This window comes from Anabas testudineus, chromosome 16 (genome assembly GCF_900324465.2).
Source record: "Anabas testudineus chromosome 16, fAnaTes1.2, whole genome shotgun sequence".
Classification (NCBI taxonomy): domain Eukaryota; kingdom Metazoa; phylum Chordata; class Actinopteri; order Anabantiformes; family Anabantidae; genus Anabas; species Anabas testudineus.
The window spans coordinates 8701291-8727733 of record NC_046625.1 but is presented as its reverse complement, the minus strand read 5'-3'; the positions used below and the strand labels follow the sequence as shown (position 1 = coordinate 8727733).

Here is a 26443-nt window from a genome sequence, read left to right as displayed (position 1 = left end):
ATGAGACCAGTAAAGAAACACAGAGGGCGTTCTCCGCCATTAACTAGAGGAAGAGGGGGGAGAAGAAGAGGCAGCTCTCAGCCCCCCCAAGAGAAAGACCCAAAAAGAGTCAAGAGGGAGACACTCGTCAAAACCACACAGCACACATCCATCACCCCATCCACATGCAAACAGACCCCACCCACAGCCACCAACTCTAAGGAAGAACCAGTCACAAACAGCAATAGCCCTACAAGGGAAGAGTCTACTGAGCCAAGGAAACCTGTGGAGTCAGTTGAGAAAGATGGAAAGAAGGCTGAAGAAAATAAACAAAAAGAGAAGATAGTGGGCACAAATGGAAACAGCACCACTGATACTGTAGTATTTCCTACCTCTACCTCTACCCCAGCACCACTCTCCACATCGACACCCCCTCTGGCCACGAATCATAGCCCCAGTTTAGGTTCTGTCTCTAGCAGGAAAACAGCCACATTTAAGGCTCGTGTCCCCAAGAAGAAATACACATATGAGCACTTTGTTCACAATGCAAGTGCCCTGACTACCAATCCTACCTCCAGCCCTGCACTCATACACAACAGTTACTGCAATATTAACAGCAAAATCAGTGATAGTATGACTATGCCCAATAATAATTTCAGGATCATTAACAATATTAGTAATAGCATTAATAAAAGCATTAACATTCACACCAGTAGTAGTACTAACAGTAACACTCCATGTGGTGTTAATAACATGACTAACAGTAGTAACAGTAGTGCTGGGAGCCACATTACTTTTATTAATAGCAGTAATAATAGCTCAGGTAATCAGTCATCATTGCTAACTGTAGATAGCAAAGCTACAGAAGCAAATCATTTTGTCTCTACAGAGGATAGGGCCCTCCGGACAGCAGACTCCCAGGAAAAAGAGTCCCAAGCTGGTGAAAATGAGTCAGAGGGGGCCCCTAACTCAGTGCGCTCCTCATCCACTGATACAGCTAGTGAGCACTCAGCAGACCTGGACGGGATAGAAGCAACAGGACCAAGCCTTCATCAAAAAAACTCCCACATGCAAGCATCCCTCCATAACTCACACCCTAAAGAGGCCAGTCTTTCAGAAGGACTAGCTGAAGCGCTGGCCAAAGGCTTGAAGAACCAGAGAGTCTTGGCTCGCCAGATAACAAGGGCAATGGAGAGTGGGGTGGAGGCTGTAGGGGACCATGTGGGGTAAAGAAGAGAGAGTCATGCCCCCTGTCACCTGTGTTTAGACCAGGGGTGGTGCGTAGGGTGAGCGGAGATACTGTTGAAGTTCAGCTCCAAGGAGCAGAGACCCTTGTTAACTACCCTTTCCGTGGTGGAAGCATGATGGAATTGTCATCAGGTCCTAAAAGCACAGTGGAATTAATTTTGGATGCCCCTCCACCTGGCATAGCACCAGTGGCTGTTGGGACCCAAGTGTGTGTGCCCTTTGGTGGAGAGGAGGGGGTTCCTCTGCTGTATAGAGAGGGGATTATCACTCAGATGGATCCCCACCCTGGTGTCTCATTTCCTTACCAGGTTCTTTTGACTGAAGATGTAGAGACTTTAAGTGATGAAGGGGTGGGAGAGGAGAAAGACAAAAGGAAAGGTCAGACTGTATGGGTGTCCCGGCAAAGCCTGAGATTGCTCACCCCTCCCTGGGAGGTCCCACATTTGGATGGTGGGAAGGCAAAAGACAGAGAATGGGAGAGGGAAAGGGAGGAGAGGGAGCGGAGGGAGGAGATGGAGGTAGAGAGGGAAGTGTGCCAGTTGAGTATTGGAATGGGGGTGCTGGGAAGCGGAGCAAGGTTAGGTCATGGTTTTTCACATGAAGTGGTTCCAGGGGGGCATCCCTATGGAAACGCACACCCACCCCCCCACTCCTCCACTGTGACGTCTAGTGTAGTGGCCAGCACTGTTCGTGGCTGTGGAGATAATTTTTCCAACAGAGAGAGACAGAAACAGCCAAACACTCCAGACGAAGATGTTGAGGTGTCTCATTTTAATTTGGGCCTCACTATTGGTCCCAAGTCAAATCCTGGGACCTCTCAGCACAGGAACATCTCCAAGTCCAGTGGTTATCCTTCTTCCTCCCCCCACCTGTCTGTGATGCAGGGTCTGGGACCCCCACACATCTCCTCCCTAGTTAGTCCTCAGCCACCCCCTTCCCCTGCCTTACTCGGGTCTGAAACGAGCACCACTCCAAACCTACCTCTGTCCAAGACCACACCCACTCAGACCCCTACCCCCACTTCTGGTGGAGGGTCGTCTTCTACCTCCTCTCGCTCCAGGACTCCCCTCTCGTTGGCTCAGCAGAAATACAAGAAGGGTGATGTGGTGTGCACCCCTAATGGTATCCGTAAAAAGTTCAATGGTAAACAGTGGAGGAGGCTGTGCTCCAGGGAGGGCTGTATGAAGGAGTCTCAGCGTCGAGGGTACTGCTCTAGACACTTGTCCATGAGGACCAAAGAGATGGAGGCAGCAGGGGGAGAAAGGGGAGGAGGAGGCAGCAGCTCAGGGACAGTCACCCCCTCTGACCTGCGAGGCAGAGCCAGTAGCGAGTTTGAGTGGGATGACACATCAAGAGAGAGCAGTGAGACCAGTAGCAGAGGAGACTCCAGACCACGCCTGGTTCTCCCCTCCCTCCTCCCCCATGAACTGTCGTCCCGCTTTGACTTCGATGAGTGCGAAGCTGCCACCATGCTTGTGTCATTAGGAAGCTCTCGCTCTGGCACGCCCTCCTTTTCTCCTATCTCCAACCAGTCACCCTTCTCCCCTGCCCCGTCTCCTTCACCCTCTCCACTGTTTGGCTTCATACCTGCCAACTTCTCCCCGATTACCGCCTCCCCAGTCCTGCAGCACCGGAGACACAGGCAGCCCAGCGGCACGGGGGCCGGAGGTGGAGGCAACAGTAAGGCAACAACCCCAGCTGGAGGAGGCGAAAGGGAGAGACACAGTTCAGGCATCCAGCCCTCCTTCCACAGCAACTTGACATTTACTGTGCCCATGAGCCCCAGCAAACGAAAGCCAGACGCACCTCCTCCACCACCCCTCCCTTCACACCACCATGATTACACACCCAAGACAGAGGTGGAGCAGGGGGAGCTCAGCAACTCTTTCAGGGTGCTGTCCCCTCAAACACCAGCTTCACATTCCCACACACCCACATTCTCCCGACCCAGAGGAGTGACCACCCCCTCCTCCAGCAGGCCACCGTCCTCCACTGCTGTCTCCCCCCCTCCTCTGCTGGTGTCTCCAACTCCTCCTTCCCCTCTCACTCCCGATGGAGGGCCTCATCGTGTGGTCCCTGTATCCCAAAAGGCCTTGCGGGATTCCCCTGTCATTGTGAGGAATCCCGAAGTCCCACTGGCAAAATTTACAGAATGTCCCTTGGGAAGAGGAGGAGGAGGTGGAAATGAAGGAGGGACAGATAATGGCTCATCTAAAGACACTGGCCTAACACCCCTTAACCCTCAGCCAATTTCTGGCCTCCAGGTTCCCGTCCCCATTAATGCTGCTGCAGCTACAGTACCCAATGGTACTGTTCTCTTGCGAAGCCCAGCCCAAACTCTAGTGCTTGTGTCCCCAACACCTTCCACTCTGCCCACCACCGATACCCAAGCAACCCCCCTGCAGGCACTGTCTGTTACCGTCAGCACAACAGTCACAGCTCGAAGTAGCACGGACAGCTCTGCACAAAGAGAGGAGAATGGGGTGACAGGATTTGGGGGTGAGGTCCAGCAGCCTGTTCCATGTCACCCTTCTCCGACAGCACTGCTGCCCCTCATCCTCCCCGCAGAAAGCCTGCACCCTGTCCCACGAAAGGACATCATCATGGGACGTCCTGGCACAGGTGAGAACTGGTGCATATGTGTGAGTATAGTTTGTACACGAGCTCTGCATGCTACAGAGAAATTAGCTGCAATTTGCGAATAGGTCTTCAGTTATTGTATTTTGAGAAGAGCCCAAAAAATGGGCTATGTGGAATAAGCATATTAATTTGTGTGTTCTGCATACCATTAAAAATTCTTCAGTCACTGCTCCCCCACAATACAAAAATATAAAAAAAAAAGAAATCCTAAGTGGAAATGCATCTTGTGGATTAGAAAAATTACAGATCATTATATATTATTCCACAGGAACAGTGTCTATTTCAAATTGTATTGGACAAAAGTTGCAGAAACTAGACTTTTCTTTACTCTGTTAATATGTTGTTTTATAATTATCACTTATTAAAGATTCAGTATACCCACCAAACTGCGGCTCTGAATTTACAAATCAACAATTTGTCAAATCAACAAAAATCCTCTCTGTTTTAATTTTGTTGATTCCCCATTTTAACTCAAAGGAAGGATTTTTTTTTATCATCCCCAATAGAGTGGGATGAAGGGAGCTGTTTTAGTTTGTAGAGTATATTTACTAAATTCAGTTGTTATTAAAATTGTCTCATAACTTTTGAAAGATTTTTTTTAGCTGTGTGGCTTGTTGTTACACACAGTGTTATCTCAAAAAGGACGGAGGAAACGGTTTACTGGCCTTCAACTAATCAGCATTTTGCAGTACGATGGCAATGATTGTTTTACTCAGAAACCGAGACTTCACAGAGAAATGCAGTGATAGTACAAAAAAATCAGTTTGTGAATTTAGGCAAAGCCACTAATGACAGAAGTATTAAAACAAGACAATTGTGTGTAAATATAGCTTTATATTTTTTTATTTTTATATAAACAGATTGAGAGAAAGAAAAAGAGGGAGTTATTTTTGAACCTTTAATTTAAAATGTTTTTTTTTTTCTTAAATGAAATAGTAAATAGAAACCCCTTTGCTTAGAGATTTGTTTCTTTCTCTCACTCTCTCTCTCCCTTTATGTAATGTATATAAATGCATATAAGGCAATATAAAATACCGGCCACCACACACACACACACACACACACACACACACACACATATAGTGTTGTATTTAATTTTAAATCTATATAAAACGCAATCATTTATTTGACAATCATAGTTATATTGAACATAAAAAGTATTAACCACTGTGTAATGTTTTTTAATTTTATGTAATAACATGTCTGAAAACAGGTAACACCCACTGTGTAATAGAGGGTTACATTCACATAAGCATGCCACAACCTGTTTGTGTTGATGCCATGAAAAAAATAAACTCCTGTTAGCCAACATGCTGTTGTCCCATATGGCTTCCTATTAGTCCACTTTCCACCATCTTCTATGTAACCCTAAACTAAATGCTAAAGCTGGTCACGTGACCAAGGACAGAACTAGATTTATTGGAAACTATTGATAACAAAACAATTAGTACATTCACTTGTAAGCATTCAGGTCGGTGAGTATAACCTGACCATCCCAGAAAAGACGGGTTGGTTTGTCTTTAGATTTATTTCTGCCATTTTCTGTCAAGTGTCACACAATATTTAAAGTCCAATTCCTTACTATTAGAAAACCAAGATTACTAGTAGTTATAAAAATTCTGGTTTGTCTTTTACAGTAAATGCAAATGTAGAAGGGACACACTAACTGGATGAAAACTTCTCTCTGTGTATTTATGTGTGTGTGTCTTGGGGTGTATTTGTGAGTGAGAGAAAGAGGGAGAGTGCAAAATAGAAACTGTATGCATGAGCATGCATGCTGTGGTGTTTTTGTATTTTCTATAAGGATTAGACTGTACGTTATACAGGATTAGCTTTGTCGATGTTGGAGAGTACCTCTTATATTCCAAGTTATTATAGACAGAAACTTCATGGCTGAGTGGGAGCAAACATACGTGAATTAGAGGAGACACATGGATTTACAACAGAAAGCATTGGCAAAGTTTGAGATGAAAATAATTTACATTTTTAAAATAAAGAAAATAAATAAATAGTGTAGCTATTCCCTGCTTTGTATTGTAGCTGCACAAAAATGTTAAATTTTAGACGAAAGCTAAAGTCGGTATGGAACATGTGGGCTAGATGAGCATGTAGACCTGCACTAATTTATTTTTGATTCCATGTTTTAGAAGGAGAACGAATGGGGGGATTAAAAAGACACAGAAGGAGGCAAAGATAATAATTCAAAGGAAGTTTTGTGTAAATCTCACTGGGAAATTTCTGACGAATGTGCTTATTTTAAGTTTCTGTATTTTGTTTGACTTCTTGACCCTAAAGACTATTATCCTCTTTCCCACTACAAACTATTTCCACTGACTCTTTCTTGCTGTATGTTCATGTATTCGTGTGTTCATTAGAGAATCATGCAACTATATAGTGAAACGTGGTATGGGAAGTATCTGAGGGCACTAATTCTGAGGTAGGCGATTCTAAGTATGTGTGTGTCTATTCGGTGAATTGTGTGGGTGTGAGAAAAATTCGTTGTCAAGCTCCTGTGTGGGAATATCGTGTACTATAGTGTGTGTGAGTGTATGAGAGAGAAGATTATTCATCATCTGGTAAAAAAAAGAAAACTTCTTAGTCTGTTGCAGTGCACTCACTTTATCAGTTAGTGTAATTTATTTCACCAGGGTCATTTGCCCCCTGTGTAGATGTATGTGTTGCTGTGCAGACGTTTATGAGTGTGACAGAGAGGTGGACAGGAAAGGGAGCGCTGTGATTTTGAGTGTACAGTCCCTCTTCATACCCGTTTTTTTGCAGCTGAAAGGACACTGAATGGATAGCATGTCTTTGTGTGAGAGCATGACATTATTATTTGAAAAACCACAACTGAACAGTAAATAATATGTATATTCCTGACGTCAGATTGGAACTTTGTTTTCATCAGGACTGAATCAAATTACTGTGAAATATCTGGCAGTTAGTAAAAGGATGAATTCAGCACCTTATAGATTATATAGTATAGAGCAGCTTTACTATAAGAAAACAGAGAGACCATGATATGAAAGACGAAAGGGAGAGGTTCAATTAAATTTCATACTGCTCAAAAATATGTAGTCGGTGAATTCTTTCTCTTCTGCCTATGTTACGTTTTGTACTATCCTTAATATATTTTTTATTAATTAACTCAGAAATAAGGCAATAATCGCTTGGCTCGGTTAGGTTTGTGTGTGTGTGTGTGTGTGTGTGTGTGTGTGTGTGTTTGCGCATCTTTTCACTTAAGATGTGCTAATGAGTACATAAAATAAATGTATTTTAAAGAGCAGAAGTAACTTCCTTAAAAATAAAACTGGCAGTGAAGTGGAAACGACTAGGTGAAGGATGAGACAGTTTTTTTATGGTGTCACGTGTGTGTTACATGCAGTGTGAGTGAATGAGACAGAGTAACCTAGCGTCAATCACTGAGTACCGGATATGATGTGTGAGCGCCAAACGTCTGTTGCCATGGCAACAAAGAAAACATCACACTGATGTAGCCTGTACATAACACAGAATATTCACAAATAGAAATAGCAGTCCTGTTGTGTCCATGTGTGTGTGCATGATATATGTGTGTGTGTGTTGCACGTGTACTTGTGTCACTTTCCACTGAGAGAGGAGGAACTTCAGCGTGCTCACATGTGTTTACAAACCAACACATTACTGGCAGCTCCTCCTTATTCCATCTTGGCTGCTTTAGCCAACATTTCTTTAAAGCAGAGACAATCCTGGCTATTCGGAGGGTTTCCTCTAAATTATTTACACAGTGAAGTGTTCAAATATCAGTCATACCATCACAATTACAAACAGCTACTTCCACATACATGCTGTTTTCTGATTATACGCATCTATTTAGAAAAGAGTTTGCCTTTTTGCAAGAATGTTGGTGTAACATTCTTGAACTGCAACTTTTATCCGTTTAGCTCTGAAGTCGGTGAGGAAGGTGAATAGTTGACTATGTTGTGGTAAAGGTCCTAAATGAGTGTTGTATATTTGTTGTATATTGTATATTGGTCTTCTTGCATCGAAGTCCTGGTTTCAAATGAGAAAGCCGGCTTTCTCTGTCGCACATGCTGTGCTGCGTAATTGTCTGTGAGCATAATTAATTTTAGCATGATTGTCTTTTATTGCATTTTAGCATCTTAACTGGGCATCACCTCAACTTCAGTCAGCACTCTGTTTCAATATCATATGTTGAAATTAAAGAGCTGTAAAAGATTGAAAAGTAAAATTACAAAAAGCTTTCGTTTTCTATTAAGTTGTCGTAATTCTTTTTTTCTGTTGCTCATACACATTCATGCACACTGTGTGTGCAACACTGAGTAAACATGTCACACTCTCTCTAAGTGTACGTGGATACACTTTTTTGCACAGTTTTTTGCACTTACACGTTTTTCTCAGCTTTCCCGCCTTCTTCAGTCTCACGTTATAATTTCATTTTCTATAAAATTATGGCACATTTGTTTTAACCCTTAGCTCCATCGCATTGCAGTGGCTTCGCTTCCCCTCCTCTCCGCTTCGTTCTCTTCATCCTGGTCTACCCGGATACGGATACCCGGGAATAACATCCCCACTCCCTCCCGCTCCTGCTTTACGTAACGCTTAAAGCCCTGCATATCCTCCCCGGCCATGGCAACAACCACATCTGGATCACACAGCCATCTAGACTGGCACCAAAGCACATTTGAAGCCCTCAAGACTTACCACAAAAGTCATGTGCAGCAATAATCCTGTTTTCTATTGGACGAAGCATACTTTCAAGAGATTCTGAAAATGCACTGATGCAGTGGGACTCCATAGACTAAGGTGGCTCCAAGACTTTGCATCCATGTAAAGTTAGAACGAGATTTAGATTTGTCCCTTCTTTCTTGTAGTCTCTTTCAAACTTAGTTTATGGTTCTGAGGAGATCACAGTTTTCCTGAGTTCATCACATCACAAGTTTTGGAATTAGATTGTCTTTTGATTGGGGTTTTCTTTTCTCTCTTTCATCCCACTCTCTGCGTCTCCTCTCCTTGCATCTCCAGTTTCAGTCTTTGCACTTATTTTCTGATGCTGCCTGTCTGTTACCCATTTATCTGCAGGCTAGTAGTGCCCCCACATGGCCACAAATGTACATTACACACTTCACACACTGGATGGAGACATCTGTGTCTCTGAGCACTTGTGTCAAGTTTGTGTTTCATGTGTTTTACTGGATGGAGTAATTACTCAGTGTTGGAAGGAGAGAGTTAATGTACTTGTATATGAAGCTACACAGTGTGAAGCGAGTTTAGCATCGTACTGTATGTAACCATATGTGTTCCGTCATTCTTCTCGGTACACAACAATAGAACAAATGGAGCGGTGCACTTGAGGCTCCGGCAGTTTTTTTTTTTTTACTTTAACTGTAAATCCAGTGTCTTGTGAAATTTGTGTTCTTTTTTGATTCTACAAATGACCTTTATGGGCGTCAACAACCCATATAAAAATGATTGGTGGAGTTTATCTTGATGCAGTAGATGGTGATGGTCAGTGGCAGAGTGGTGATCATGGGTGACACAGGGGCTTGTGCCCAACATAGCTGTTGCCATGGTAACTGCAAAGGACTGGTGGATCGAGTTATAATTGGACGAAGCAAATGGTGGGTTGTGGGAGGGAGAGACACAGAGCTCAGGGGTGGAAGATGAATTAAGGGAAGAGAGTGAGCTCCTCCTGCATTGTGCCAACATAGTTAAAGAGGAGGAGGAAAAGTTTCCTGTGCAAGGTCATGTGGCGTTTGACAGATGTAATTGGGGGTTAGAGGCATGCATACATACACGCTTTAAAAGTATGATGTCCATATGAGGAGACAACCACCGAAAGCTGCTGAACTCCTACACAAATATTACATTGCCAGCACTGCAGCAGGTAGTTAAGCTTAGCTGAGGGGGAATTTCTCATTTGCTGTTTTCTTCACACCTTTTCTTCTGTCTTTTATCTATATTATATATGACTAAGTGCTAAAATTCTGTGGTTTCCTATCTCACCTCGCCTGTGCCTGCATACAGTCAACATATTTTCCTTGGCCTAACAGTATATTTGTTTATCTGCATGACATGCAGGTTTGTTTACAAGTATAAGTACATGTGCAGCATCTTGTTGTGACTTGGTTGAGAATTTAGGCATATTGAAACTAAGTTAAGGGAAAACTTGTTATTCTAAATAATTGGTCAGATGTAGTTCATTACTAAGGACTTTTGATGTTTACCCAGGGTTGTAACCACTGAGTGGCCACAGTAATCCCTCATCTCCACCCCTGCCCTTTTTCACCCTCTTTTCCTTTCACCAGCCAGGCTGTTCAGTTCCCTCCCCTCAACACACTGTGTTTGCTGGATTGACTTGTTGAGAGCTCAGTGCAGTTGATAAGCTTTAATCTCTCTCTGTGTGTGTCTGCCTCTCTCTTCTTCTCATGCCTATTAGTTTAACCCTTTCTACAAACTCCCGAGGCTTAAAAGAATAATAGTCACCTCGTATTTTGACATGGCACAAAATGTTTAACCTACTGCATGCCAATGGGCAGAGAGGATAAAGGCATATGACTGTTGAATTGTACTGTATGTTGATGTGGAGCTTAGGCACGCTGCAGCCCTGTTTTTTATTGTAGATCAGATCAGAACCTTATTTTTTTTCACCCAGTTAAGAGTTTAAATTCTTGCATTGAGACTGTATACGTCAGGACTGAAAGGGTTAACCTTTTTTACTACTGGGGACAGCGGCTGCCAGTGGCTCTCACAACCTTATTGGTTAGTTCCTAAACTCCTGATGAGCTGACTGGGTTGTAGTGGCAATTAAATCCCTCCCAGTATTGTATTTGTCTTACGGTTACATGAGCTAGGTTGATCATGACTTGTTGTGTGCTCACAGAGATCATGACATGCAAGTTCTTCGCTTGTCTATATGCAGTTGTGTTACAACACCACCATGTGGTATCTTTAAACGCTTTCCCTTTGTCTTCTTCTGTCCCCCCCATCTCTGCCCCCACACCAGTCCTCCCTTAAGAGAAGTTCTGTTTTCACAAGTTGTTTTCTCTCCACCCACCCACCCTCCTCCTCTCTCCCTCCCTGCCTGCTTCTCTTGCTGAAAATGACTCTCAGTCTATTTTTACCCTCTGGTCCTCTACACTCTTAGTCTGTTCCACCAATTTTCCCTCTCTTTCTAACCATCCATACTTCCCTGCTTTCAGTTCTTTTCTTTCTCATTGTCTACCCCTGTTCCTGTGATTATTACATCAGAACATTTAAAATCCTGCCTGGATGAGGCACATTTGCATGATAGAGAGCTGGAAAATTGTTTGGAAATTTGAAGGGGCGTTTTAGTGGAAAATTACATCACTTGCCTCCCTAGTCTTGGCTGCATTCCTAAAAGCAAAGGTGCAGCATTATCAGATCAGACACTGGGTTTATAATCCCTCTCACAAGTTAACTTTGCGGATTTCTAATGTTGCATTTGTGTTTGCATGAAACCGCTTTGTAAAGTCACACAAACAGGAGGCTGACTGAAACTGCATATTCATGTAGGTTTAGTGGGTGTGGAGGTGCATTGTCATCTTGACCTCAGAGACCTCATCAGAATCTATCTCCTCTGCAGAGTGCATGGACCGATCAAAGGCAGCGTGGCAAGTAAACAGTAGATGGCTCAATAGCGCCTCTGCATGTGGTGGTCTTTATGTGTATTAAAGTATTACTCGAGTATTTGTAAGGGGGCGGGGTTTGTTTAACTTCTGTTAAGCCATTGGTTGGCCTACATCTGAGTGTCGGCTTTCAATTCGTGCTTTCACGCATCACTCAAGGTTTACTACGACTCCTGCACCACTGGGGTGAGGCTGGGTTGGGCTTACTGAAAGAAACACAAAAACTAACTTTTGTCGAACGCCACTGAGTGTTTTCATGCTAATGCCACGGAGTGACATGGCATTTCTGTGCATTACTATTGTGTGTTTAAGATAAGTTCAGTTTTTGTGGTGAGAAGAAAAGCAGTTCGTAAAGCCGGGTAAAATTTGCATATGACTGGCATTCCAGTGCACACGTCGGCCAATCAGCATTGGCGGCGGGCAGATGACAGGTAGTTAGCTCGACCAATAGCAGCGCAGAATCCGCCGAGGGAGGCGGGACAAGGCTGGGCGAGGTTGACAGGACGAGGAGGGGAGGGAGACGAGTGCGGGGGGGGGCAGGCAGCCTAGTTTACAACAAGAGGAAGAGGGAGGGAAAGAGAAAGAAAGGGCCATGACTTGCGAGAGATATAAAATAAAGCAGTAAACTCGGGCTGGGAGCTGCGGAAATGCCCTAGGAGGACTTTTCTGGACCAAAACAACAGTCGGATCACGAAGTACTGAGCGGAGCGGACGGTGTGCGCGCCGATGTCGTCCGCACGAAGTCGCTAGCTAACCTGCTGCAGACGGACAGACCTCAACAACGGCTAGAACCTATCGCTTCTCCTTAAAGACCCCCTGTCGGGTTCGGGTCCCGTATTCGAGCATCTTCCACCAGCCACTCATCCGCTGCCTTAAGAGCTGGGTCGAGGAGGAGGATAAACCAAAATACAGCTGCGATACATCTCTCTTTTTCCCCCTCGCCGACTGGGACCAGGACCGTACTCGCTTTCATCGCTGTGTTGTAGTCTCATCAGTTGCTAGCTAGCGTCAGGTTCGTGGTCAGGTAGGATAGGTGCTGGTGTGTCACCCAGGAATCAGCTAAACATTACTAGTAGTGGAGACGACAGTGTTTGGTAGATAACCAAACTGATGGATAGCGGGCTTGTAAGCACAGGGTGATGGATGAATGCACCAGATTTACAGTCAGCGGCATCTGCTTATGCGTTGTAAACAGGACTTAACCCAAGTTGATCGCAGTCCTTTATAGCTGATTTTATTTGTTGGCAGGTGTTAAGTAAATTTCCAGGTTAGGACAGGTGCATAGTGCAATTCGGGGGCGCGTAATGGGAAAACAAGTTAGTATTTGGTGAAAGGCGCTTGTCAAATAGTCCTCGTCGGATTATTTGGGCACTTATTATGTGTGAATACGCCTTTGTAATTGAGACATGAGAACAATTGCGTTTCTTTTGCCTCTCTCTGTGCAGCGGGTGCACGACCAGGGGCGTTCCCGAGAGGTTGGTCCAATTTGGAGCGGTGCACTTGAGGCTCCGGCTGTTGCAAGAGGCAGCTAAATCAGTGCCTCCGCGGTTTATTATGTGATCAAACGAGTATTAAAGTAGTCAGTGTTTCATAGAGGGGGCTCACTTGAACAAATGTAGATTCTAACGCCAGTTCTTCCACGTTATATGAATCACTTTAGCCTTGATCCTTGATCGTCCCAGTTTTCGTGTTGCAGTGGTGTGTAGTGTGCTCGGTACGGAGCCCCAACACGGCAGCCCTTCAGCTGTTTCACTCGGAGGCTGTGTGTGCTTCTTAACACCTACCGAGCCCACTTGTCTGCAGATGTATTGTAGCGCAGAGCAAGGTTTGACATGGCCCAGAAAGACTGCGTAGTTCGCGGGTGGATGTATTAATCGAGGCCGTGGATGGGCTCCGGGCCTTGTTAACGCCTTCCTGACCAAGCTGCTGTAGTAATGTAAACAAACAGGGAGAGAGGGCATCAGGGGTAATTAGACCAAAGGGAGGAGGAACCTTGCTTTCAATCACGATCATCTTTCCACTAGGTCGTCTACATATTGCTGCATTCTTACAAATTGAACTTGTTGTTGTTGTTGTCGTTTATAGAACATTTTGTCCACTGATGTTGGATTTTTCCGTGTGCGTTATTAGATTGCGGCATTCTGCGATACGGACTCTACTTGACGGGAATAATTAATTTTCTCTCGAATTGGACTAGAAAAAAAGGGATACGTCTTCATGCCACATCTTTAAACCATGACGATTCAGTGGGATGATGCAGTAATTAATGTGAATGATGACTGCAACCTGTAGGGAGAAACGGATACAGACACCATTGAGCACTTCTCGTCACCTGTGAGCTTCCCAGCAATAACAGCTCAAGATTTTGGATTAAAGATGTTTCTTTGCCGGAATTTCTGTGTGTTGTAGAAGAAATATTTTTTAAAGGACATTTACAAATTACTTTTTGGATACACATTAAGGATTATTTCAACCATGTTTTCGTCAGAGAATCCACAGTATCTCCGACAGGGATTAAGCATGTTTGGTCAGTCCACTTACCTTAATGTTTGTATGACAATAGAGTGTCCTTTTCGCCTAATGTTCATAGACACAGTGTTTCATTATGTTCATGGCAGCATCATGCAGTCTCGTTATTAATTAACCTATTGGACAAAACCTGTTATTCAGTTACAGATATAAACATGACTTAATAGTCCCTTTTTCTTTTATTAAAATGCAGAGTGTACCAACTTCTGTTCTCCGTCCAGTCTGTTATTGAGAACAGAGAGTCCTTTGGTACATCTGCTGTCTGGAGTGATTTAACCATTCATGTGGCAGGAGATATGCTACTGAAGCAGCACTGATATTCTCTAGTTCTTCTATCTTTCAAAGTACAGATATTGAAGTTGATTCTACCAAATAATTAATGGTATGACGAGAGCCACTGATAATAACCAGCCCCTGGTTCAATGGTTAAATAAAAGCCAGCATACTGCCATAACCAATGCAGCCTAGTTGTCTAGTCTGTGTCTGATTTTAGTATATTGATTAGTAAAAAAAATAAATAAAAAAAGATGCATGATTCTCTTGCAAACAAACTTTAAAAAATGATAAGATTTGGTGAATAGTGTAGGAATGCATTTCTGGTGGGAGTGTTGTACTGAGGCCCCTGTTCCCCAAATAAGGATATTGCATCTCAAGATGTAAGAAAGCCTGGACCCTTTGAGTGTGATATCAGAGTGTGAAAGTTTATTATAAAGTGATGGTCAACAGATGGTGTTGGTTGTAAGTAACTGTGGTGTTACTGTTTTTCTCTGCAGTATGGACCAATGTAGAGCCCCGGTCAGTCCCAGTCTTCCCCTGGCATTCATTGGTTCCTTTTCTGGCACCCACTCAATCAGATGCTTCTTCTCAGCCAGGAGAGGGACAGCACCCAGTCAGCCACCCTCAAGCAGCCAGTCTGAAGACAGGTACCAAATACCCTCATGTCTTTAGAACATGTGTCATCATCACTTTCATGTAATTTTGTTTGGATTTTAACACCACATATTGTCTGCATTTCCCATTTAGTGTTCCTAAGAACAAGTATGCATCTTTTTGGTGTTTTTCCTCAGAATGTCAGGGGGTGGCAGCGCAGGCACAAGAGCCTGCAGAGGCACCTCCCACTGTAGAAAGAGGTCCCCCGTCCCGGCCTCCCCCCTCTTCTGATGAACCGCCTCCAGAGAAGGAGAAAGGAGATGCAGAGAGGGAGAGGCCTGACAGTGAGACAGAGAGTGACGTGGATGACCCGTATGTACAATTTTGTTGATTTATGGCAACTTTATATATAAAGATTAAATGTTTTAGAGACTGACAACACACACACACTGCACATGTACCCTTTTCAGTTTCTGTAAAAAGAAGTAGTTATGTATTTGTCCAAGTCAGCCTTCACAGTAATTTTCTGTGTACCCACACATACAGTAAGGGAGTGTGATATTTTCTGTATCCTCGTGCTAATTTTGGGCAGAAGAGCTCAATGCCAGAACAAAGCAGATGGGAACAAAAGCATTCCATCTCTGGGCTCTATCACTATATAAAAGGCAGTGGCCAGGCTGTCAGCTATTGAAAAGAATGAGCTATCTGCTGAATCCACCGATTTATCTCACGGGAGACAAACTACTTGTGCTTTGTGATCTGTTAGACTTGCAACTCTAAGGTGAATATTACCTGATGTGACGTAGAAAACTACTCACTTTTTCAGTACTGAAGAGGGAAAGAGGGTAAGGAAAGTAATTCCTGGTTGTGTATAATATCTAATAAAGATAATAAATTCAGGGTTGCTTTGTCTCCTTTCAGTTTCCTCCCTGGAGTTGTACCAGAGCAGCCGCTTTCAACATCACCTGGAAAGAGACGCACTCAGTCCCTCAGTGCGCTGCCCAAAGACGGAGATAAGAGCAGCCCTGGAAAGGTAGCCTTTCAATTTTCCACCAGTACATCAACCATATTAGTATTACTTTAACCAAAATATGAAATGCATTATCTCTGTCTTTCTTGCTCACTTTTTCAGAGGGAGAAGGACCACATCCGGCGCCCAATGAATGCATTCATGATTTTCAGCAAACGCCATCGAGCACTGGTGCATCAGCGGCATCCAAACCAGGACAACAGGACTGTCAGCAAGATTCTTGGGGAGTGGTGGTATGCTCTAGGACCCAAGGAGAAACAGAAGTACCATGATTTGGCCTTCCAGGTAAACAGTTACATTTACAGGCAAAAAGTACCCAAACTTCATTAACACATGACTAAAAGCTTCTGTGCTTTTAGTCATACAAATATACCACACCATATTTACATTTTACATATATTTATTTTGTATTTTTTTCTTTTCCCTTCTTGTGCTACCAGGTAAAAGAGGCCCACTTTAAGGCCCACCCAGACTGGAAATGGTGCAACAAAGACAGGAAAAAGTCCAGCTCTGAAGGCCGCGGGGTTCCAGGGGGCAAGGACATCAGAGAGAGAAGCATGTCTGAGTCCACAGGTTGGTCTCACTCAGCTCACAAAATAAAACACACACACACATACATACACAGGAATATAGTTACAGTATTTTACATTATTCTTATCCTCTCCTGCTCTTTAACAGTAATGTTTCTTCCCCTTATAGAGCCCAACACTGTGGAGCTGAAGGGAGCTGGTCCAGGTCTGGTAGGTGTGTCTGAGAGGAGTACAGGGGAAGGTCATGTGGGCCAACTTACCCGTCCTCGAGCCTTCTCTCAAAGTGCCGTGCATAGCATGGAGCGGAGTGACAGGGGTAATACACAGGCTCTGGCAGAACTGGCACAGGTAAGAGAATAAAGTCAAAGACATGAAAATTTTATTTTTAAAGATTCAACATAAACCTGGAACAAGCTGGTACTACAACAAGCTAGTTCCATGAGTGTAGTTATTTTAACAGAACATTAATCTGTCTCAGATTCTTTATTTTTGTTTGGTTTTTTTTTATAAACACAATAGAAATATACAAAATAGTGAATCACAGCCACTTCAGTTAGTTTGAAAAGCAACTCATCTATGAAGCCTTTTACTTCATAATTTCAGATGTGTGGGGATGGAGGCAGTCAGTTTTCCAGTCATGCCCCACCCCTATCACAGTCCCAGCGGGGTATCAGTGAGGACATGACCAGCGATGAGGAGCGCATGGTCATCTGTGAGGAGGGAGATGATGATGTCATTGGTAAGAAATCAAGCCTACTCCATTTATGAAGCCATGTGTCAGATTAGGGATATGAAAGTATTAGTATACTTTTTTCAGTGGTATGTCAGTGGTGATGCCTAAGAACTTATTTATCACAATGTTTTGTCTACGTCATGTTTGTTCTCTACTTCTTAATATTGCTCGTAATGTGGTTAAGTTGTGTCCAGTTTGAGACCACTTCATGTTTCAGTTTTAGTCATCTGATAGAATTCAGTAACAATTCAGAAAAGGTTAATATGCACCACTGCTAGCAGATACATTAAAATGAAAATCAATGTTTAGTTTGTTTGTATCTGGCTTCAGTTGGTACAAACTGGTACAAATACGAAATACTATCAAAGTAGCTAACTGAAGCTGCTTGTGTTGTGACGAAAAGGTTTAGCTGGTGTCATCTGTCTTTCCCATTCTGATGAAATTGTGTTAATGCAGCAATAGTATACCATGACTTGTTTGGGCTATAAGTTGTAAGGAATTTCAAGTATAGCTGTAGTGTGTTTTTCTTTTCCACAGAGGACCCTTATCCCAGCAGTTCCATAGACCTCAAATGTAAAGAGCGAGTGACAGACAGCGATAGTGAGAATGGTTCTGGAGATGAAAGTGGTCGAAAGGTATTATTATATTTCTCCTTCTGCTATTGATCTTTTCAATTTCGTGTCATTTTTTTTAATATGGTGTCATTTTTCTGTTTTCCCTTTCAGAGAGTTTTTGCTCCAGTCATCTGCTCCTCTGCATCATCATCTTCCTCCCACCATACCCCTCATCATGGCAGGAGTGTCTCTCTATCGTCCTACCCTTCCAGTAAGCGTTATGATGAGGGGAGATCAGGAGGGGGAGGGTTTTCAGATCACAGAAGGAAAGAAAGAGGAGAGGGAGAGGGCAAGGACACATGTGGGGGAGAGGGAGGTGGAGGAGGACAAGCTCCTTCTCTCTCCCTCTCTTCCAGCCAGTCAGTCATCTCCACTTCTCCAGCTGGAATGCCTCCGTCCTCTTCAGTGGGTTCTCAGGGTGCAAACCCGCTCCTGGGTATTGGCACAGTGAGGGTGGCCTCCACAGTGGTGACCAATGTAATGCGTCCTGTTATCAGTACACCGCTCCCCATCGCCAGCAAACCCAGAGATGGAGGTACTTCTTCTAGTCCACATCCACCAGAGAGGAAGTCCCTGACCCCCCAGCAGCAACCGCAATTTCTGATTGGTTCAGGATCAGGAGTTGGGGCCACAGCCACTGGGGGTGGGTACTACTCTTCATCATCTCCTAATCCCATAAGTGCAGGTGTGGGCCCAGGTGGTGTAGTGACTAATTTGGTGTTAGGTGGGGCTCTGCCTGCTCAACCTGCTGTACAGCTCATCACCCCTTCCCCCCAGCCTCAGCCCTCTCAGCAGCAGACGCTGCCCTCCACCGCTGTGCCAGCACCACATAGCCAAACCAACGGGCCCCTGTCTCTGCCCCTGCTACAGCCCCAGTTCCTTCCTGCTTCTTCCCTGGCACCTCCGGGGGGTAAGGCCATCACACAAGTTCAGTACATCCTACCCACCCTACCTGCCAACACCAACCCCAAGAGTCCACCTCAGCAACTCAGCCAGCCAACCAGTGTCTTCAACCTGCCCACAGCTCCTCCCGCACACATGTCCTTGGCCAATGGGAAGCAGCAGGGTACAAGTTCACTAACAGCATATACGTCCAGCCCAGCAGTGGGAGTGGTCAGTCCGGGAACCAGAGGTGAGAGCTTCACACCATTGCTCTTAAAATATTTTATTTTTGACACGGTTAGGCACATAAACTAATAATCTGTAGTGACGCATAATGAAACGCTGATTTCCTGTCTCTTTTTTGTTTTTACCTCAGTGCAAACACAGTCTCCTGTGCTCCAGAGTAAAATGCTTGTTCCCATGGCAACAGTACGAACTGCACCAGCCCCTGCCCAGCAGTTTCCCATCGTGGCTCCACCACTTCCTGTTCAGAATGGTGCTCAAACAGGAAGCAAGGTCAGTAGGCACTTAACCGTAAGCACTGACAAGAGAGCTTTAAAAGTTTGTCCATTTTGTTATTACCTGTAAAAACAAGTGACCACATGCACTTTACATTCATAATTGTGTATTTGACATCCTCCCTAATTTATGGCTTCCACTTTGTGTGCCTCCATAGATCATCCAGATTGCCCCCATGCCTGTGGTGCAGTCCCATTTGCCTCAGGGTGGAGCAGTGCACCCTGCTAGCCCCTTCCCTGTAACAGTGGGCACTGCCGCTGTGGTGGCTCCAGGATCAGCCCCTTCCCAGACTGTACTACTGCCACCAGCACCCACCAGGTAGGAAAAATTACTCAAACTGCAACATAGGAATTAAACTTTATTCTACAGTCATTGAACCTTCAATAACCTTCACCTTTTTTCTTATCTGTGTAAGCCACATTATCTTAAAAATATTCTAAATTGACTGTAGTTAACTTTCTGCTATAGTCTCTTTGCAAACATGGCGCATTGCATTCTGACAGTGAAGCAATACTCTTTCAAACATTAGCTTCACCTTGTAGATGTACTGTAAATGTAACATGTTTAGTTAAAATGTCGCCCTGGTGTTTAGCTTCATTAGGACCAAGCAGAACACAAACTGATAATGTAAATGAGTTTTAATGCATGCACATTTTTTCAATGCCTGTGAAAAATGGTAAATACATTAAAGAAGATAAAAATTAAGGAGATATGTTATTTAAATTTCAAGTGAGAATATTTGTAAAGATGAGTTTTTAGTTTGCCTGTGTAAGGAAAATTTGCCAAACGATTCGCTTTGGCAGATTTTGTTGATTCGATTAAAGAAAATTTGCCCAAAATGTTCTTACTTTCAGTTCAACTTTTCCAGTTGTGCAGTGTCATTGCAAGCAGAACAAAGACTGAGTTCCCTTACCACACTGTGGGCCTTGCTGTAACACTCATGTTTGAGTAAATGGACTATGCATTTCTTCAGCAGACAAATGAATCTAACAATGCTACAGTTCAAAGGCAATCCACAAATTATGTTGCCAGTAAAGTTTGACTCGGCTCTGATAAATGCCAGCGTCATGCATCCTTCCCTGGACTAATTTTAGTCTATGTAGTTGTTTAGTTATTGTGATTTTCTATGTAATTCAGACTGATGAAACTCTTTGCATATTGCCTCTCAACCACATTGGTTAATGCACTTACTCCTGAATACCTGCTTAGATAAAGAGTTCCAGTGCATTGGTAAAGCTTGAACAGCTAGTCATGCATTACTGCTACACTATCTATTAAAGAAACATTTTTGTACAGAATATACTCCTGAATGGGAGAAAGCTAGTCACTTAAGGGATTTGTGGTGATTCAGAATCTCCCTGAAACTAGTAAACATTACTTAACCAAAGATAATTCCCCTGCAGCCATATTGGACTTAAATACATTTGATGAGCATGCACACAGAATGTACCTGTACTCCAGAGTTAAAACAACCAGAACCACTGGATATTGTCTTTTACATGTAGTTTATGCCTCTGGTACTTAATTGTAGTAAGATGTGATAAATAATTGTAAACATCAGGAAGTTATATTGTCTGGTAGTCCAGTTTTCCCAAAGCATAGTGAGCAGACAATATGAGAGACAAAAACTCCGGCAGGGGTGCAGCTGTAGCAGTGCAGCTCTATTCTGGATGTGTTAGTCATGCTGCTGGTGGCCCAAGTTGCCTCTGCATGCCACCCCCACACTACCTCTCAGTTCTAGCTCTCTTACACACACACACACACAAACATACATACAGCACTAGTCATCCAGTGCTGCTAACTGTAATGTACCATCACCCACTGACCCTCACTGCAGCACTTCTCTTTTTGTCTTCCTCTTTCTTTCTAGTTATGTTCCATTCTGCCTAGTATGGTATCTAAATATGTTCTGTCACCGCTATTATTCCCCTCTCAGTACTTTTCATTATAAAAAAACAATCTTCTCTTCGTTTGGCTTTTTTACCTTCTTAATTTTCGTTTTAATTCCTCATATTTCTCTTCTAACTGTCTCTTCTCTTTCTGCACCTACCATGCAGGATCACCTATGTCCAGTCCACTCCAGGGGTCCAATCCACTCTGCCTCTGGTCTCCACAACAACAGGCTCTTCTCCCACCCAGCAGTCTCTACCAGTGCCTGGATCTGCATATGTTCCCTCGCCCCTAGCAACACTGGGGTTCACAGCCATCGCACCACCTGGACAGACACTTGTTCAGCCATTGATTGCAGGTCAGTGCTGTTCTTTATATGCTAATTCAGTATTTTTCTATTGTATCAAAGAGGCTATAAGAGCTAAAACATTGTTTGACAAATAACAGCCTATGGATCAAACCTGGCCAACAAATGTTTAAATGCATTAGAAAATATGAACTAGAGATAAGCGCACGTTTTTTAGAGGGTACGTTTCGAAAGAACTAAGAATTCAGTAGCTGTGACTTCGTCTTGTTTTTAATTTTCATGCCTACTTTGCACCTCCGACTGGCTTCTTTGCCATATAACAGCTCATTAGGCTCAGAGTATTGTAGTTTTTAAAGCCGTCCACTGAAAATCATTTCACAAAAACAAAGTTGCAAATGTTTCAGGTGTGCTCTCTTCAGTGTGTAATATTTAGCACTGTGAGAGTCACAGAAAGTAACAACAGTATTTGATCATTCGATCTCCTGTGTCCTTCATCCAGGTCAGCCACCGCTCCTAACCACAGGTCAGCCTCCACAGCCCTCCACCTCAGTACCTGCCTCAGGCTCTGGGAGCCAGATAGTCACTGCCATCTACGCACCTTCACCGAGTGTTACCATGGCAACCGGCGCAGTCTCGATGACAGCAGTGCCACCGAGCGTGGTCTACTCTGTCTCGAGCCCTTCCAGCGCCTCCCCTCACATTTTGCCCAAACACACAGCAACCCCTGCCACAATCGCGCACCCGCATCCCGACAGACAGGCAGAGCGACACCTGCCTGCAGACAGACCTGCAGATCGACAAACTGACAGACAGGCTGAGAGGCAGACAGAGCTGCTGACACATTCGGACAGACAGCTGGAGAGACAAACACAGACTTCCAGCAGTAGCAGCTCAGTGGCACCCCCCAGTGGCTCAGCGGTGTCCATAAGGCCCTGCAGTCCTCCACCTCAGATCCAAACACCTGGTGCGACTACGTGTATTGTTTTTTTCTAAGACTAAGTTTATAATCTGTAGTGAAATAATTCACTGATATTTTTTGCATTTTGCAGGCAGCACACCAGGTACACCCAAACTAACTCAGCTTCCAGTCAGAGCTCCTCAGAAAGTGAAGGCAACGGTGGCAAACATCCCCATTGGCACCTACGAAGGCGGAGGAAGAGGAAAAGAGAGAGAGCGAGAGAAAGACAGGGAGAGAGAGCGGGAAAAAGAGAGGGAAAGGGAAAGAGAAGCTGCAGCCAACAGTCATTTCTCTTTTGATCCTGAGCCAGCAGGGCAGACGGGGTCTCCATCAACACATCCTGCTGAGGACCCACCCTCCTCTGACAGACCCCTGGAGGGCTTCAGTGTGGTGGACTCCACTGACACATGGAACAGGGAAAGCACCACCACCAAAGAGGTGAGAGGAACATCACAGGCCAGCTTTCAGCACAGGAAAATCAAAGTGTTGTTGACACGTCACCTCTCTGTGACTCTGTGTAAACTACTTGAACTTTCTGTGCAGGCTGGATGGAAGGAGTCCCTCCCCTCCTCTCCTCTCCCCCATCCATCAGCCACAGAACCTGTCCTGCCTCCCCCACAGACTGACAAAGATGGTCCTACACCCAAAAAGGTCAAAGCTCGCCCGCCACCCCTTAAGAAGACTTTTGACTCTGTGGACAAGTGAGTTTAACATCTTTGCTTTTGTGTATATTTGGCTGGAGGGATAATTGACGGACAGTGTGCATACAGTGTACTGTATATTGTGTGTTTGTGTATGTTGGTGTGGCAGGGTGCTGTCAGAAGTGTACTTTGAGGAGCGCTTCGCCGAGCTGCCAGAGTTTCGGCCTGAGGAGGTGTTGCCTTCACCCACCCTGCAGAGTCTGGCCACTTCACCCCGTGCCATTCTGGGCAGCTATCGCCGCAAGAGGAAGAACTCTACAGGTCTCGCTTTAAAGAGCGTTTTATGATTCAGTGCTTTTTAAAATGATGTTAGATTTATATGTGGTTCTCTAAAGATAAAGTCTGATCTCTGCTAACATCACTGTTGTTTCATTGGTTGGCATGTATATGTATTCTATTAGCGTTAACTCTAAAAACTAGAATCATGTAAATTATACTACTTTACAGGTAAAGGCTGCACAGTATGTTGATATTAACAACTTTGCTTCCTCTGCATGTTTTTAGATTTGGATTCAGCCACTGATGAACAAGTTTCTCCTAAAAGAAAAAGTCGGCGGCGTTCAAGCTGCAGCTCGGAGCCCAACACACCTAAAAGTGCTGCTAAGTGTGACGGAGACATCTTCACCTTCGACAGAGCAGGTAACACAGTAGTGTTTTTTATGGTCTGTTAATTTTTAGTTCTAGATTGGATGTGTGGGATAGGCTCTTGTGTTGTTTTTTCTGTATGTGTGTGGGTGTGTGTGTCCTTCCATCAGAAATTATATCCACAAATTTTGAAATAAATTTCTAATTCACAGTAGAGCTGTTGAAATTGGCCAAAAATCTTATTTGAAGAAGTGTTCAAACATTTTAAAAATAGCCCTAACACATAGTTGGCTTTATTTAAATTGCTTATCCCAGTGAGAATCCACCACCGGTATGATTTGAAAGTGGTTATTATAATGAACAAAAGAGAAGTACAAGACTTTAGGATTATAATATAAAAACTGTTGAAGTGTCTCACTCACTTTATCAAATATTAGGCCGGAAGGGACATAAACAAAAATATTAATTATTATAATCAATTTTCTGAAGACTTAATCCCTCCACCTTTTCGTTTCCTCTAACAGCCACAGACGGAGAAGACATTCTGGCAGAACTGGAGTTTGATAAGGTGCCGTACTCCTCTCTGCGACGAACTCTGGACCAGAGGAGAGCGCTGGTCATGCAACTGTTCCAGGAGCAGGGCTTCTTCCCGTCAGGTGAGATGCAAAGACACGGCCTTTAATCTATATACAGGCGTTTTTAGAAAGAGTTTCCTCCTGCAGACATTAATTTCTTTGATTGTTTGTTATTTTGCTTCCAGCTCAAGCCACTGCAGCTTTCCAGACAAGATACTCTGACATATTTCCCACTAAAGTGTGTCTGCAGCTGAAGATCAGGGAGGTCCGGCAGAAGATCATGCAGACAGCAACTCCCTCTGATGCCCCTGGTTTAGGCATCCCTGATTCATCCAGCTCCCTCCCTGGACCATCTGGCTCCCAGTCAGGAGATGGATCTGGGAGAGGAGGTGTGGACCTGCAGGACGATGAAATGGAGCAAGGGACAGAATTTAGCCCCGAAGACCATCGTGACACACAGGACTCTTCTAGATGAGGGATGTGGACAGATGAGGTTGACAAATCAGCGTCTGTGTGAAGTTACACCTTTACATCCCGACGGACATTCACACTTTTTTATCCACACCCTGATCAGATCTGATTTCTTTTTATTCTCAGCAGCCATCCTTTGAGAGTGAGAGATGTTTGTATGCAATGTTGGAACTTTATGTGTGACGCTGGTACCAAAAAAAGGACATGGGGGAAAAAAATCAGTGGCACAAAACTACCACATACCACGCTGTGCACACACACAAACACACACTTGAATTAGCACTCTGTATTAACCACCTTGGAGAAAGCTCCTACTGATGCCAGTGAACGAAGGACCATTGTATACAGCTGCACTTGTCTATCTTGAAGGAGAAAGGGTTCTCGCATTGGATGGTGAGAGCTGCTTAACTCATTCAGAGACGGTAAAGAGTCAGCAGTTTTAAAAAGAGGACGCTTCATGTTTTGGCATTTGTTTTTAATAGAGTAAAAGCAGTCAGTATCTGCTTGAGGAACAACCTGTATGTACTTAAGTGTTGTACGCTTGTGTCTTGTTTCTGCTGACATTCGAGGGCTGGGCCCTCAACTGCTGGAAACCATTCGATTTGACAAGAAGACTCATTGCAGCGGACCTGGAACGATCATTTTCTCCATTTTACTGATCTCGTGCAGACCTTCAGGGGAGGTCTTCCAGGAGTGACTGAAAATTTGACTGAAACTTAAGTGGACTTCTGGCAGTGCCATCATTCCTGCAATTACCTTTCTGGCCAAGTCCTCCCTTCTTGTGACTGACCCTAGCACATGCCAGTAGGTAGTAGGAACCAAGCATTCCTGTGCCTCTCATTCACTAACCATTAAGGAAGGAGGTGGGTCTGAGTCAATGGGCACATCCTGGCTCTTAGTTGTAGAGGTCAGGCTGTTACAGCCTTAATCCTCTATTGCCAAGCAGTTTTATTAACTTTTTTTAAAATAATTTGATTTGTATTTAACATGTTCATATTCAGTTTGTTGTTGTACTATTCCTATGGTTATTATTATTATTATTATTGTTATTATCATTACTCCTCATATCACTGCAGTGAAGCCTGGTCCTTAGTTCTGCTCACGTTGCCGGCAGATGTTTCCTTCACGTCTGCCAGCTGTTGATTTCTTGTTACTAGTATTTTATAATTTTGGAGGCAGGTGAGAGATGCTGCTCCACACCTGTACAGTTCCTCCATCGTAGTCTTCCCTTGACTGGACTCTCACCTCAGCAAGGACCTGTGGCAGTTTTTATCGTTCATTTCAGAGAGAAAGAAACACATGGACCTTTTTATATCCTTTCAACAGTAATAAGCCGTACGTTTCTAGACAACCCTGTATGCCTCTCTGTCCCTCACTAGGTTTTATTCAATAGCCTCAACACTTGTACATCTCCCTCCTCCACCTCTTTCCTTTCCTCCTTCCTCCCTTTGTCACTTTATTGCTCTCTCCAGACCTCCTTTTCAAACGGGTGGAGAGAAAACCGGGGGAAGGGAGGGGAGGGTAACGAATCAAAGAGAGCTGGTTGGATATTATACTGGTTGTGTCTTTGTGCAAGACTTGGTTGTGTTGTAAATAATTACTGTAGAGTCAGTAGACTCATTATATTATTGATAAGGAAAAATCAGTCATTGAACATAAGTTGACTTTTAAGACACCCATTACTGAAGGTAAAAACAACAATAATAAATATGGCTATTAATGTTTTTTGTGTTTTA

The 26443-nt window shown here is 44.0% G+C and overlaps 1 protein-coding gene across 1 annotated transcript; it reads left to right on the top strand.

The window, feature by feature from the left end:
- cicb (capicua transcriptional repressor b) lies at positions 1 to 26432 on the top strand. The gene is given in 21 exon segments (XM_026370486.1): positions 1 to 1182; positions 1185 to 3849; positions 14816 to 14965; positions 15110 to 15284; positions 15834 to 15945; positions 16045 to 16227; positions 16383 to 16515; positions 16642 to 16820; positions 17076 to 17211; positions 17743 to 17840; positions 17931 to 18951; positions 19078 to 19217; positions 19378 to 19538; positions 21278 to 21468; positions 21917 to 22381; positions 22467 to 22813; positions 22919 to 23076; positions 23177 to 23337; positions 23581 to 23715; positions 24186 to 24317; positions 24422 to 26432. Coding segments are annotated over 21 exon segments (8214 nt in total). The 3' UTR covers positions 24712 to 26432.
- The last annotated feature ends 11 nt before the right edge of the window (positions 26433 to 26443 follow it).